Raw genomic sequence first — 16,382 nt, forward strand, 5'->3', positions numbered from 1 at the left:
CAGTTTTTTCTCTTGCAAACTTTTATTTCACTAACGTTACATCCCGATGCACTGTACTTTTTTTACTTGACATTTAATAAAATCAAGTTGCTTTTTTACATTTAAATACATAACATCTAGTTCTATCTTGTGTACGCGTTTACTTTTACTGTTATATAAACTTGTACTTTTACTTAAAATACTTTACATTTTTTAACTAATTATGCATTAAATGATATTGAATGTGAAATCTAATGGAATTTAAAGTACGATATTATGCTTCAAAATGTAGTTATTTTAAGTAAAAGAAAAACTCCACGAAAAAGTACAGATGCTTGAAAAATGTACCTCTGCATATTTTACACTATTTTATGCATTGCACAATTATTTATTATTACCCAATTCTTCATAATAATCACTGTTACTTGGTAATAATAAACATAATCTGCCTTTATAAATAAAATCGTTTTACCTCAGGATTGACAGCTGTAAAACAAAAGCATCCACTTTAACCCATGTCGCGCCGCAAAATCATAACTTGGCAACACCGTTCCAACGGCCGCAAAACTCAATTTTAGAATAAAAGTCCCCGGCAATATCCTACCATTTTAGCAATTTCTCATAGAATCTTTTGACTTTTATTTCTGTATAACGTATAATAACTGAATGTCCAGACTTCTCATTTCTATACGAAAGTGCATGAAAACTTTGTTGAAATTTTAAAAATCTGAGAAAAAAATGAGAGAATTATCCTTTTTTTTTTTGTCAAAAACAAGCCAACACTTGAGTGTTTTGTGTTAAGCTTTATTAGGTGAGTGGAACAGGTGGTCTGACTGTAGAAAAAGATAGCAAGTTTTCTGCTCTAAGCTCCTCAATACAAGTAATACAAACACAGGTTTATCTACCAATTTTCAAAGCCAGGGCTCTTTAAATGTGGGGTATATATAAAGGATAGATAAAGAACTTGTCGATTCTGTCAAATCAAATGTAGGTACATGAACCAAATAATTAAATTATCCACTCAGCAAAAACCCTGAATTTGGTCAGTGCACATAAATTGGCATTTCTTAACACTTTATAAATTAGACACAAAAATAAAGCAGGTCTACAAATGCAGTTCTCTGGAAAAGGACAAATCTCTTTAAATATGGCGTGCTGCAGACTAAGGCATCTTTTAGTCAATAAAAAGGGTCATCTATTAGTCTTGCGTATAATAGGAATGAAAATATACAATGATGTTTTTTCCTTCTCATTTACACTGTACACAGTCCACATCTTATGTTCGGCAACACCAGCCAATACACATTTGTGTAACAATTATCCTACATTTTACACCCGAATACAACAGTATGAATTCAGACACTATACAAACATACATAAGCACAGATATTTTTTCATGTTAAGGCCTCTTGTAGAGAGCTTGGACAAATCCTTAAAATGGAATGACTAAATTGAACTAGCCTATAGCTGGTGTACCTGTACCTTAGATTAAATAAAAACATTTTAACTGGTTTTCATTTCCATCACCAAAGAAATGTCCGCCTGCTTTGAGTCCACAACAGAAAATAAACACAAATTCTTGTTTATCTACAATTTTGCATGAATACATCAGCGATCTTTCAACAAAGACACATATGCACTAATATTAGTTTAATAAGTTTAGATAACTTATTCCTTATTTTGTATGGTTAATAAACCACCATCCTATCACCTGCTGTAAATCCCAATATATTTACCTTAACTCCTCTGTACACAAGACATGATTGTCCAACCCTGGAAATGTAAAAGCCAAAAAAGTTTCCAAACCACCTCTAATATTAAAAAAACAATCAACCAAAGTACCAAGTAACAAAAGTTTCAAGCTTCCACTTAAACTTTAAAATTAGACTTTTTTTAAAAGTCATTCAACAACTGAAATTCATTTAACTGGGTTAAAGAGTTTGTCCAAAGCATTATTTTTTATATTCAACTGTGCCAGTGTATGTACAAATGTATGTTTGTATGTATGAAAACAAACACATTTACACAATAAAAGCCAGAAAACACTGTCCAATAGCTGCTACACATGTAAGGGGGTTTGACATAAAATGAAACGCATACATGTGAAAAATAGTAAATTATGGAGGATCTTCTATTTTGGCTGGAGTGCCTGTTGGTGCTAAAATTCATATTGAACAGTCATCCTTCTCCACTGCTTATTACAGAGAAATCATCCAAGACACCAATCCTGTGTGGCCTGCCAGCCTTCCTCTGACAATGAGGATGAATAATAAAAGGGGACAGCAGGAGTGTAGTCTGGTATGAACAGGCGATTTTCCAGAGCCATGTCGTACACATGAAGGAGGGGTTGACTTCTTTGTTTCCTTTAATCCTTCAAGCCCCGGTATAAGGGATTTTCTTTTTCTCCCTCAAAGTTTTTGAAACCCTGTATTCACATGTTCTTTGTGTTGATGTGTGTTTTGTAATGCTTCGTGAGATGGTCACTCCGCATGAAACGTTTCTGACACTTATTGCACTCAAAACGTTTGTCTCCTAAAAAGAAACACACAATCAGAACAAAATCAACCTGTAAAATTATACTTCTACTTGAAATATACTACAAACACTCAAAGCAACCAAGTTTAAAATCTAAACAGGAATAGTTAATGAATTTAAATATGAATGCATTAAAGGTGCAGCGTGTAGATTTTAATAACAACAAATGTATTTGTACTTAGTATAAATATTTGACGTACCTGTGTGAGTTCTGGCGTGTCGCTGCAGCTCATCACTGCGTGTGAAACGTTTTCCGCAGAAAACCCAGCTGCATACGAAGGGTCTTTCGCCTGTATGCAGCCGTACGTGTGCCCGCAGCAGCGAAGTCTTTCTGAAGGTCTTTTCACAACCTGCTATGTGACAGATGTGTTTTCTCTTGCCCACCTCTCCTGGCCTGTAGCATATAAACACCATAAATCTTATTACATATTATTTATAACATTTTATTTGTGATACGGGTGATTCTCGCGAAATTAGACTTATGAGGTGTCATGAAAAATTTTGATTAAAAAAGTAAATGCAAAGTAAGAGGATCAAAATAAGAAGCATACAGTTTAGGGGTGACCCCGAATAGTCGAAGATTCGATGCATCGATAGGAGAAGCCTGATTCGACTACCAATCTCACAGTCGAATCGTCGCAGATGTGTTATGAAATGAGGATCATAAAATTTTGGCCGTATATGGGTGCACACATTATCTGATTTCACATATAACAGCTTTCTCACAATATATTAATATACAGCATATTATTATACTGCTGCAAATAGTATGTGAAGTAACAGCTTTCAATAAATATTTTTAAAATGCGTTGATATATTAATCCAACATCCCCTGTGACCGGGCTACACGGAGGTTTCTTCGTTAATAAACCATTGCCTCTTTGTTTCTACATTTAAAAGACAAAGCTGGCAATTATATTATGGCTATACTTTTCTATTCTTTTAATAATTTATTTTATTTTATTTATAAATCACTCTGGGTTATCTGATTTAACTTTTTGGCTTGTGTTTTGTTTCTGTGCACTTGAGGCATTTTGCATATTTATTCTGCACTTTGTTACTTCTGACCTTATTTTATTTAAAAAATGTATCTATTATAAACGTAAATTCTAATTTAATTTAAGTCTGTAAATTTTGGATATCTTTTCGTTGTAACGATGTTGCGCTATTGCGTGCTGGCCATGCTTGCGCATGTAATTTAGCCGAACAGGCTATGTGCTCTGCGTCTCATATTTAGGAGTTCATCAAACTAAACATTAAAAAACGGATGTTTTCGACGGGTATAAGTTTTTAAAATGTATTTATCATACATTTTGGTTAGCTTTTCAAAAGTTAAACTACAAAACAGGTAAGCCGGTTTTTAAAATGTCGGTGATGAAACGGAAGCTATCTGCACCGAACCCATTTCTGCCTGACACGAATGTCTTTCTTGTGATTTAATATATGGTCGGTGTTCACTTTTAAATGATAGCAAAGAGATTCCTGAAATAAATAATATCATCCGGTCTTTCTGTATCTAAAGTGAATACAGAGGTGATCAAATTCAGAGCAAGCAAGCAGGTATTTCTGTGCTAAATAATAACGCGTAGTGTATATAAAATCATTAATTTCAGTGTTTTTCATGTTATAAATTAACGTTTAATGAATTGTAAATAAAGATTAGTTTTTATCATTTACAGTCACAATCACAAATTATTTGTAATTTCTCATTTGTCGGGTTTTTTTTTGGTCATGACTGCTTTGACGCGCTATATCTCCAAATTAAATAAAAACACTTAATTGTAGCCGGGGTTTCCAAGGCAGGATCACCTTTGTTATTTTTTTTTAGGTTTAGTTATCAAAATGTATTTTTGTGTGATGTTCTGTAGATCGTGGCTTTAAAATGTTATGAGGAATAAATAAACAAATGTTGCCTTTATATATTTTACCTTAAAAAAATAAATATATAAATGCATCGTCAGTTTTGTCTTCGTTCATCACTTGAAAGACAGTTTTGGTCACTTTAACAGACAGTTGTTTATGTGTGCTGCTTGTGAAAGAAAATAAAAGTTACCCATGTACCTGGTCTGGCCACCTCCCAACCCGTGCACACAAACATAGATGATTCGACTATTGGTCGATTATAGAAAGATTCGACAATTCTGATTCGAATATGTAAATCCTTAGTCGAGGACACCCCTAATACAGGTACAAACATCTCTTCACTTACTATTTTTCACATGATTCAAATGACATACAAACCATTTTTGTTGTTTTTTTCCACATTTAAGGGGAAAATTTTCATTACCGCAACATGTCCATGACTGGATTTTGGTTCTTTGACATGGAAATATTTATAATTAAAGAATCTAAAAAATAAAAAGCTTCAGTGCATGTTATACTATAAACATTTACAGTAAAGAAACATGTGGTATTTGATGATTATTGGTAAACGTAGAGACAATAATAAGGAATATAAATGTGTCCAAGACCAATTTTCTCAACAATTTTCAATCATTGTTTAAGCCCTCAAGAAACTAACATTTTCAAAAAAAAAAAAAAAAATTGTTGGAAGGGACATAATTGACTGTGACACTCAAGATGGCTACCAGGTAAGCAGTTCTTATTTTTTCTCTCCAGATAAAAGTTGATTTTTTTGTTTGTCATAGTACCTAGACAACTTTTTAGTTCTCATTACCGAAAGATGAGTTTGTAAATGCATATATTTAATGTAATATCATGTCGCGGTAATGATCATTTTTTATAAAATCTAAAAAAAATTGTAAATAGTTCAATAGGAAATATTTGTAAAATCCTCTAAAAATAATGGTTATAGTCAGTTCTCAGTTCAGACCTTAATCTTTAAAAAAAAATGCTTCAATGGCTTTTTTGATGCTGGATACCTTTTAAGTCTGATTTCGTGCAAATTCACCCATACAATCTAGTTTCACCAGATTGATGTATGGCATGGGTCTCCAACCCTGTTCCTGAAGGGCACCTGTCCTGCATATTTTAATCTAAATATTTTAATGTAGTTAGTCTACAAACCGGAAGGTTAGTGGTTCAATCCCCGGCTCCACCTAACTAAGTATCGAGGTGTCCTTGAGCAAGACACCTAACCCCAGCCACTCTTGACAAGCTGGATGGCGCCTTGCATGACTAAAACCGCTGTTGGTGTATGAATGGGTGAATGTGAGGCAACTTGTAAAGTGCTTTGGATGGCGATGGGTCTCTTGAAAGTGTTATATAAATGCAGTCCATTTACATAATTCTTAGGTAGCCCTGAACAACATGATTCATGTGTGTTTTATTGGGGTTGGAATCATCTGCAGGACAGGTGCCCTCCAGGAACAGGGTTGGAGACTCATGATGTGAAGTATGATAATGTAACACTCCATCTTTCATTCTCATTGTTAATAGTCTATTAACACATTTGATGAAATTTTTAATGACTTTCCCACCTCTTTTCTGCATCTTTGCAGTTTGGGCAGGTGCAGGCCATGCGCCGTTTTTTCTCTCCTGGCTGAGTCTGCAGTTCTAGTGCGAGTGTCTGTGTTTGCTCCATTTGCATTGTTTGAGTTTGTGTCTGCATACCGCCCAGCTGCAGACCACCACCTGGAACTGTCTGCACTGTCAGATGCTGCTGACCTGCAAGACACAAAAACAGAAAATCAAAATACACATCACAATCACTGCGGCAAGATTTCAGTGTTATTCAAAATGCACCATTCCAAATAAATGTAAGGTTTGCATCAGCTTGGCAAGGAGGATATTTGTACTCTTCTGCAATGAAGATCTAAAGCTAATACGAAATGATAATTACATGCCCTGAATACAATCCATCTCAATGAGTTGGAACACAATCGCAAATCACTAATAATGGCACTTTTCCATTTGATATAATGGCAGGGCACGGTTCAGTACAGTTCACTTTTGGGGTGTTTTCCACTGTGTACAATACTAAGTACCCGATACTTTTTAGTACCAAGTGAGCCGTAATGATACCAAAACGTGATATGCAACACTGCAGACACTTTTGCAGACACTTTTTTCCAAAGCGACTTACTATGCATTACAAGGTATACATGTTATCAGTATGCGTGTTCCCTGGGATCGAATAGCCACAGCCTTTATTTAAGATAGATGTAAAAAAAAGTCTAAATTACTAACTCACCCCCAGCATTGGTGATAGTAACAGGAACCCCCTGCACCTGGACACCATTAATGTTGATGGTCTGAACAGCCTGAGCAGCAGAAGCTAGTTGGGCTGCATTCAATGTTATCAGACCCCCGCCAGCCGGAGCAATCTTAGGGAGCGTCCTCTCTTTTCGCGTTCCTGTTTGAGCCTTCTTGGTGACCATTGCAGGTGTGGAGTGGCTGGGGGACGTGGTTGGCGTGGTAACCGTGGTCTCTTGTATCTGTACAGCTTGCCATTCACCTGAGGCTGTTTTAATCAGCACCTAGGAGAGATGCAGTGCACGAAAAATCAAACTCAGGTATACGTATAACAGCAATGAATATTTATTGATTTATACTCTGAGAGCATAATCAAATAAGGTTTTCTGAAGTACCTGTGTGGGTTCTGGGGGGGACACCTGCACACTGGGTGTATGTTTTTGGGGTACAGGGGGAAGTGTGGCAGAGGCAGCTTGTACCACTTTAAGAGCCTGCGAGGGAATCTGAACAACCTGCGGCTCAGGCTTCGGCTGAACCAACTGCACCTGCTGCACAACAGCAGGCTGATTTCCACCTGGACTCTGTACTATCAGGAGATTGTGCCCTGCCTGGGAATAGAAGCAATTATTAGGAACAGACGCAAAAAAACAAAATGGAGATGCCCGTACAAAATAACCAGGAAGCATGCCTGGTTCAAATTTACCTAAAGAAAATGCTGGATAAAGGAAATGAAATCTCTTAATGAAAGTCTTATCAACAGTATTTTGAGTATTTCCCAAAATTTATAATCAGGGCTCCAGACTAACTTTTTTTACTAGGAGCACGGTGGCCCCAACTGAAAGTTTTAGGGGCGCAACCAGAAATTTTAGGGGCACACACTGTAAATCAACATGCTAACCAAATATTCACATTTCTACTAATTTCCACTGTATTACTAATAAATAATTTAATGATAGATGAAGAAAGTACAATGTGCTGTTTTTTAAATTCAGTGTCTAATCACAAAAAAAGGTCAAATTAACTGGTCGCACATGTGCGACTGGATGTAAAATTCAGTGGCACACTCTCAAATTTTGGGGGCAAAATGCCACCATTTGGTGGCGTCTGGAGCCCTGATAATGTTACATTGAAAGCCCAATTTCTGCATCGGACCCTATCAGATCCACTGTGGATGCCATTTCGTTGCATTGGCAGTCAGCCTCGCACGACATTTAAAGCCCAGGTGTGTGTTTGGCATCGAGCATCGTTGTGATAATGGTTAGTTTAACTTCTCCACGCTCGCTTCATTTTGTTTCTCCGGCTGTATGTGTTTTGCGCAGGCGCCCGCACACACATGCATGATCTTGCTTATTCGACAATCGTTAAGTTTTATCAATTTAATTCTTATCGACAATTAATTGAAGATCGATTTGCTAATTGCAGCCTCATTCAGAAGCCCTATGATGACCAAGATAAACAGAATGATCAGTTCATGAGATCGGCAAATTAATAGAGTACCAATTGAGTCATTTAATGCCTTTATCAGCCAATACCGATCTGCGGCTGATCGATCGGAGCATCCATAGTTATTTTAACCACTAGAGGTCACAGAAACAATAGTGTAGCTAGATCAGTAATTCTCAAAGTGTGGTCCGCGGACAACCCCCCCAGTGGTCCGCCAAAAGATGACCTAAACTAGGCAAGTGTTTATACAATCGTCACTTATTTAAATAGATTTTTAATGCACTTGCAAAACTGTGATATCAGTTCTTGCCATTCTGTTTTAATAAGCTAAAAATGGAATGGTGGCTAAACCAAAGAGGAGTCAAAAGAAAAGATCAAGCGTCAACTGAAAGCAGCTAAAATCCACAAATCTATTAGTTTTGTACTAGTTTTTGTTTCATGTGTAAAATCCCTGTAATTTCAGTGATTTTGGACATTAAGGCAGGGAGCTACACTGCGACCAAAATGGTCGCATATGCGACCTTTTGAACTGCCGTTGCGACCCTAATTTTTAATGGGTCGCAAATGTGCAACCTAATGTTTTAGACAATATGCTATGATTTACTATAAGCATTTATTTAAACAGTAATGTGGATTTTAATAATACGTTTTATAACGTGCTCTGAGCCATCAACACGTTGGCTTAATTTTGCGTGAAAGCACGTCGTGTCTCTCCCTATCAGTGTGCGTTCGCGTGCTCAGCTGTTTTCAATGAATAATTAGGTGCGACGCAAGCGCAGTGTCTTCCATGTTTCTGAACTTGAGCAGAGGTCTTTCTTCACTGAGGACGCGGGACCCGTATGGTTCCGGGTTTATATTTTAAATGGTCTGTTTGGTCCGGTTAGGTCCTAGTTTAATTACTTTGGGTCTCAAGTCTGATTAATGTTGTGTTTATAACCCGAGTCGATCGGAAAACGGCCATGAGCGCTACCGCACTAAAGCTCGATTGCAGTTTTAGCGTGCCTCCGGTTTCTATGGCGATGGTTCTTGTTACGACCACGCGCAGCATTTTTCTTTCTCACATTTTTTTAATAATCTTATTATTAATAAACCATATCTTTTCTAAAACCATATCCATATTAAGTTTAGACAGAGATTGTAGCAAAAAGCAATGCTAATGTCAAGCCAATTGCACTGAACGAGCAAAGCAATGTAAAGTTTGTCAACGGGACAGCAAGTAGACTTTTAAATTTGAAATAATGAGTGGATTAAGCTTTTTAAATCGGCAAGAGAGAAATAGAAAGATAGAGCAGAAGCAGTAAAAGTGCCTATCTAATAGAAATTATTACCATTAAAACATCAGTCACATTTATAATCTATAAACCTGCACTGTCTATTAATATACTGCACATAGTATTGTATTATACTGAGTTTGATAAAAGGGGTCTAATTGCTTTATATATCAGTGCAAAAACAGTAAGTGTTTTCGTGGTGCTTTGACAAACAGTGTCAGCTTTGTTAATGGCAAAGAAAGTTTGGGGTGGTTAGATTGATGAAATATAATGTGAAATTAATATTAATTTTCAATGAATCAAAGTATTGTGTTGTGTCACACATTATTAGTTCTTCGTCACATGTATAGTAGACCATTATTTGTCAGTGGGTAATAATTGCCCTTTTCACCGGCTACCACCACCAAGTAAATTTCAGATCTGTGGGAAACACTGCAACGTTTAAGAAAACAAGAAGGCCTGTGCAAAAGATGGCAAGTAAAATAAAAAGCATATCTGGATGCAATACAGTTTCATTATTGTTCATTATTATCCAGAGCGCCTTAATATAACTTGAAAAAAATATGTGCGACCAAATCATATTTTGCGCCAGTAACTGAAAAAGTTGGTAGCGCAAGTGCCACCAGTGGAAAAGGTTAGTGTAGTTCCCTGCATTAAGGGGAAATTTTTTTCAGCATTTTATTGTTACCATAGTTACAACCATAGACTTCATATACCAACACCTCAGTTTTAAACTAATGGCTCTTTGGAATGACATTAAGTCGGACCTAGGCTGTTATACGATGTTTAATTGCAATTTTTTTCATATGTGCAGTTTGTTGTTCATATTAAGCTGTAACTCATTTCACATTCAAGTGAAATAAAATTCATATAGTAATTTCTGAACATAGCATTGCATTTGTGTTTAAAAAATTTGTTTTTGACTTGAAACAGTTGCATATTAAACTTAAATTTAGTTTATTATCCTTCCTATTTTGTTGTTTTTTGGGGGTGTAGAGTGGGATTCTGTTAGGTGGTCCTCAGAAAAAATTTTGAAGATAAAGTGGTCCTTGGGCTGAAAAAGTTTGAGAAACACTGAGCTAGATGATGCTGTGAAAAAGTGTGGAACGATAGGAGTTGTTGTATTCACCTTCACTGTCCTGTTTCAGCAGTAGCAATATAAACAAACTTAACTTTTTCAAATTTCTGTGTTCAGGATTATTTGGGCAAGCATGGCCCTGCCCCTAACACAACAGCCACCATCCATGGTGTGGTTCAGCATGGACAATGGACACGCCCCCAACGTTTGAGAGCAGAGAATCCTGCTTATTTTTCCAAGAACTTATTTTATGTACTTGTTAGTTTTTTTTGCAAATAGACTTGATATACACAATCTTTTTTTGGAGTGAAATACAAAGACATGTTCTTGGAAAGTTTTGTGAAATTCACCCATACTAGATTTAAAAAACACAACTCATAAGCCACACATGCCAGCACAGAATAGTGTCATTACCAGCAACCGTTTTAATGTATACATCTTGCACTTATCTCAGAGAGCAGAAATTGTAGAGCTTTTACTAAAACAATCTATCCGAAGGCATTTAAGACAACGAACAATCCAGCAATTTGCTGTGCAGGGAATTTTACGTCACAAGGTTTTAACAAAGAACAGAATTACAAAAATGTCCTCATACCTGAATAATATTGTCAGCTGTGGTCTCTATCAGCAACGCTTCTACCTGCTCAGCTACAGGTGGCGGTGAGGCTGGTTGAGGGGCAGGGGTGGAGGGGGCTACAGCCAACTGTCTCTTCCTTCCCCTCTTGCCCTTTACTGGAGTAACTGCAGTCTCTGTAACAACCTGAGCTCCTCCCACATCACTTGTAGTAACATTGAGAGGCAGCGTGAGTCCGCTCGGAAGTCGTACAACATTGGCATTATATAAGTTGGCATTATTCTGCCGACGCTTTTGTGAAGATGGCTTGATAGCCACTGTCTTCTGCTGGCTGACTTGAGCCAAAGATGGTGGGGCAGGTGTAGTAGCCTGAACGGTCATAGGTGAGGTGATGATGGCCTGGTTGGTTCCAGGGATGATCTGGATCTGTCCTCCCTGAGGCATCATCTGAATGGTCTGTGAGCCCTGGAACTGAGGAATCACTTGATATTGGATGTTGGCAGTAGATGTGCCCGCTGGGCGCGAAGGACTCTGAATAGTGAAGACAATAGGGCTGGCACCTGAAGAACCAAGGCCTGCAGGGAGTTGGATAACGTTCCCTTTCGCAGAGAGAAACCCAAGGTTTTTAGGTGGAGCTGGAGCAATGGGGGCGGGCTTGATGGGGTGGAGACGGCGTGTGGTTGGCTGAGTTGGTGGCGTGCTGGCTGGGGCCTGAGCAGCAGGTGGCCCTATCTTACTGCAAGTAGCTGCCAGAAGGGCAAGTGGGGAGGGCTGAGAATCCTACATGAGAAAACATCAATACACAATTAGAGAAGCACACTTTTAATGATTAAGCAGTAATTAAGCTGAAACATAATGACAAGAATGCATGTGACAAAAAGCGGGCAAACACCCCAAAAAAATTCTACACATAGGGGCTGTTTACACTTGGTATTAAGATGGGTTTTCATCGATTGGATCACAAGTGGACGAGAGAGACACATTACGTTTACACCTGGTATTTAAATCCGTCTCTTTTGTCCACTTTCGACCGCTTCTGTGCTGAATACTATGAGGGGGTGGTCTGTGAGACGGTGGGCGAGTCTCTCTGCTGTCATTCAAACCCGAGCGGGAGTAATTATGAGTTTATATGGACGCAAACTAATATTATGTCGGAGTGCACTGCTTGTTTAGCAAGTAAACATGCTGCACAGTGTTTTGTACATGAGTATGCAAGAGCTTTCTTTGAATTTTCAGCGCAATTGATGAAATAGGATCGCGCAACTTTCACACGCTTTCAAAACGAAACTACGGAGATCAGCCGCTTAGTTTTATCAATGAAAGGCTAAAAATAGCGCTGTTCACCGAATGTTCACGCCAGAAGTCAAAAAAGACGTAGAACTAGTGATTAATACCTCAGATTAGAAAAATGGGCGGAGAGAAGCCGGTCGCGTGTGGCTGTTCGAACGCATTCAACCACATGTGCGTTCCGCAACTCCAAAGCGATCCGATCGAAAGTGGTTTCGACCACCTCTGGATGTGGTTGAAAGTGGTCAAAAGTGGACGAGCTCAAAACTTTTTGAACACCGTTTACACCTGGCATTAACGTCGTCAACTTGTGATCAGATCGAAGAAAACACATGTTAATGCCAAGTGTAAACAGCCTCATTAAGATGACATATCTTCACACTTCGCTTCCTCATTTTTAAATATATCTCTATTAAAGCTTAATGTAAACGTAATGTTATGAGAAGTACAAACGTCAATGACTTCTCCTGTCTGCTTTATTTTAGATAAAGATGCGTCTTCATTATAGCATCTCATATACTTCCTTTTTTACCAATACATGTTACTTTGGTGGAAATACAGCACATCTGGCTTCCTCCAATGACACTAAAACCTCCCAAATCAAAAATGCTAAGCAAAACAGAACTTATAATAAACAGATAATAAATATGATCATGGATTTTTTTCTAGCTCTGCATCAGTGATAAACGGCTCTAAAATATGGAGCTGGTTTGGGCGTGTTTTATGCAAATTGCCAACTTTGTTGCACGTGGCTGCTCATGTAGAACACTCCAAATTCACTAGTGTAAGAACAAGTATAAGAAATTCATGTGTGTATGCATGTGTTGTGAATTAGGCGTAAAGTTTTTGCGAGAAGTTCAAATGTGTGTATAAATACGAAAACATACCCAATTATTAGTGAATAAGACCCAAGACTGAAATCAAAACTTTGATGCTCCTAATCTCAATTGGATGCGACTCAAAACGGAATTTCATTCCCAGACAAAGCCACAAATTAAACTTTGAAGTAGAGATCTGTTTTTCGACATTTTCCCCGATATTTAAGCTTTTTCCCGATATCGGTTTTGCAAGATCAGATTGACCGATTAACACCGCCATCTTGTAAAATTCAATGACATGTAAGCTGTTTTGTTTGTTACTTTCCTGACAATGTGTTATTCCAATGATATTATTCATTAAATTAATATTATTTTTCACTCTTAGAGGATATGCACATGACGTCACTGTCGGCGAGAGAGACTGCGGTTACGCCCACTGAGTGGCAAAAGACAGAGCGGCAGCTTTTGAGTACAGCGTGACATCGGCGAAAACATGGTGAAAACGTGTCGAAATGGGAAAAAGCTGTTGTGCGATAGACTGTATTAACAGATTAACAAGAATTCGGAGCTATCGTTTTACAGACTTACAAAAAAGACAGAAAGGAGAAGTAAATTTTTCGAGTCACTATCAAGCAGAGGTTTTATTTTCTACTTAATACTTATTTTTTCAAGTATTTGTATTTTATCCATGTTTTTCTTTGGAAAACATACATTCCAAAGCATATAATCATAATTTTACTTTTATACATTTCATAAATAATGCGTTTTTGTTTACATTTAATATTTAAGTACATTAACGCACTTGTACTCAAGTAAAAGCACACAATTTTATGTAATTAGGTATTAAACACATTTTAATATGCAATATTAAAGAATACACAGTATGATTATATGCTTTAGAATGTAGTGAAGTAATGTTTTTCCCAATATAAACAACCTAACAAAGCACAGCTGCTTGGAAAATGTAACTAATGTAACTAAGTATTGTCCACCTCTGCTATCAAGTCCAACTAAATTCAATTTAAGCTGATAATAGTCAGTTTTACTGGCTTTTCGCAGCACCCGCTATGAAAACCAGCCATTTTGTTAAACGTTTGCCACTCAACACGGCGAGTTCCCGCGTGGTCACATGGAAAAGTAACTTCAATGCATACCCTCTATAAGGGTTTGTTCAGTTCAGTAGTGTTGTAGTAATGGTGTCAAAAACAGTAGTATAACAGTAAAAAAAAATCGGTTCTGCATATTGGTAATCGGGCACATAAGCATCCAAATTTTTGATATTGGATTTTTTTTAATTATTCAAATATGGTTTAAAATAATCTAAAGTTCAAAGAGATCTTACTTGAGAAGTGGTGGTGGAAGGCTGAAGATATTCACTGGGGCTGACTGCGACAGTGGTGGCCATACTGTCCTTTTGATCTGTAAAAGGAAAGCAAATCAATACATGTAAATAAAACAACAGAACTGCTTAATATTTATTTTTAAGAATAACACACCAGAAATTATTTGCATTCATGAGTGAGAACTGGACGCACACAAGACATTTGTGTATGTATGTACAGTTTATAAAGAAAGCATCATGCACTTGCAGTTATTTCAGTGAGGCTGAGGAGGCGTTACCTTTGACAATCTAAACTCTGGAGAGGACGGATTCACTGGGACATTAGCGGGCAGGATATAAAACTAAATCCACCAATAGCACACTGTAGCAATTTGCACCATAAGCATGTACTATACTATATTTACCTATACAGTAACCATCCAGCACTGCCCCCATTGAGCGTGTACAAATAACTCGGATCACAACCCAAATAAACGCTACGTTAGATGTTATGATGCTGACCTACTTATGGCAATGCACTAATGTTTCCATGTCAGCGATTTTCCTGGTAACGTTAAGTCTATAGTTACAATGGAAATTAAACACACTACAGTGGACGTTTCACCAATAAATTCAACAGTTTTGCAACTTAACTTTATGAAAAACTTGCCCTTATAACCACCTAATAAGATTATTAAGCTGTAAATCATGACATATCGGAAAGGCTAAAAAGCAGTATTTTGCTAAACAAGAATTCATGTGTAAATTTCGTGTTTGCAACATTTTACGTCTGCACAAAATCAAACTACAGCTGCTAACGCTAACAGGCTAAACCTCAGACGCTTGCAAGTAAGCTATGCTACATTAATGATTTAAAACATCAGTTCAATCTCGTTTTAAAATACATTTTAATCACCCATCTACACGTTAACTGATTTTCAGGGGCATATGGGTGAGAAACAAACGGGCAGAGGGACTCTCAGTGCGCTGATAGAAGAGGAAACTGCTGGCTTAGCATGCTAAAGTGCTAACTAGCAGATAAACTCTTCGCTGCGGAAAAGAAGCCTGATTACGGAAGTGTACCTTTGATAAATTACGCAATACAACGATTGCTTTTTAAAACATATATGTGCGAACTAGCATATAAAATACTGTGTCATTAAATCACAGATGGAAATGTTTAAGAAAGTAACAGTAATATAAACACCAACGTTATAATTCCTACCCACCGCTCATGACGACATTCGCTCTCCGTGAAGCCTTGAAGAGCCCACACGAGATACCGCCCCAACCGAACCACTGTCCAATCTGCTTAGATGTCAATCAGCGAGAGATAACAATCTTGACCAATCACAGAAATGCATTTGTTTGATGGACGTTTGTTACAACCATTGGGATAAGGACGTTTTTCAGTGACAGTTGAAGGATACATCTTTGACCAATAGGTTGTCGAGTATTCAGAAGAAAAGGCGGGCGTTGAGAGACAATCAGCGTTATGAAATCAACCAATTATGAAGATCCTTGAATTTCACTGACGTTTAGTTCACCCAGTAAGAAATGGATAACACATATCAATCAAAAGTAATTGACAGCTATCTCGACTGATCGATCGATCATTCTGCGTTTACGTATTAGTTTTGTAAATGTGTATAAATTAATTTTCTTTTTTTTTTAGAATATGGTGTTGTTTTCTTAGAATGTTATGCAACCAGAAGGTGATGGTGCATCTCATTAACGCATACAACCACCTGTCAACATGCACATTTTTATATTCACATAAATAAATATTAATGATGATTCTTAAAATAAATAAAGGTGAACTAAAAAAAGTTGTTTCTTAAATGATTCCAAAAAATATATAATCTAAATAAATTATAAAAATATGAGCTACATCTTAAACAAACCATTGACCAAGTTACAT

General features: G+C 37.2%; 1 protein-coding gene across 3 annotated transcripts; it reads right to left on the reverse strand.

Annotated features, from left to right (window-relative positions):
* Window positions 1-767: 767 nt before the first annotated feature.
* On the reverse strand, window positions 768-15,837 carry sp2 (sp2 transcription factor). 3 transcript variants are annotated; one of them, XM_055184242.2, is made up of 8 exons: window positions 15,691-15,837; window positions 14,483-14,559; window positions 11,057-11,815; window positions 7,065-7,277; window positions 6,668-6,953; window positions 5,955-6,141; window positions 2,715-2,908; window positions 768-2,511 (listed from the first exon to the last, which is right to left on the reverse strand). In XM_055184242.2, exons 1-8 carry the CDS (start codon window positions 15,695-15,697, stop codon window positions 2,411-2,413), a joined length of 1,824 nt encoding a protein of 607 aa, XP_055040217.1. In that variant the 5' UTR covers window positions 15,698-15,837; the 3' UTR covers window positions 768-2,410. The 3 variants fall into 3 exon arrangements, with proteins under 3 accessions (XP_055040217.1, XP_055040219.1, XP_055040218.1); XM_055184244.2 differs by having other exon boundaries at window positions 15,673-15,696; XM_055184243.2 differs by lacking the exon at window positions 15,691-15,837 and adding an exon at window positions 14,761-15,650.
* Between the last annotated feature and the right edge of the window lie 545 nt (window positions 15,838-16,382).

This window comes from Misgurnus anguillicaudatus, chromosome 14, assembly GCF_027580225.2.
Source record: "Misgurnus anguillicaudatus chromosome 14, ASM2758022v2, whole genome shotgun sequence".
NCBI lineage: Eukaryota > Metazoa > Chordata > Actinopteri > Cypriniformes > Cobitidae > Misgurnus > Misgurnus anguillicaudatus.

Coding starts and splice junctions, on each gene's coding strand:
- sp2 (XM_055184242.2), bottom strand. Junction 7,278..11,056: donor CAGCTGACAATATTATTCAG/GTATGAGGACAT, acceptor TTCTATTCCCAG/GCAGGGCACAATCTCCTGAT. Junction 6,954..7,064: donor CCCCCCCAGAACCCACACAG/GTACTTCAGAAA, acceptor CATCTCTCCTAG/GTGCTGATTAAAACAGCCTC.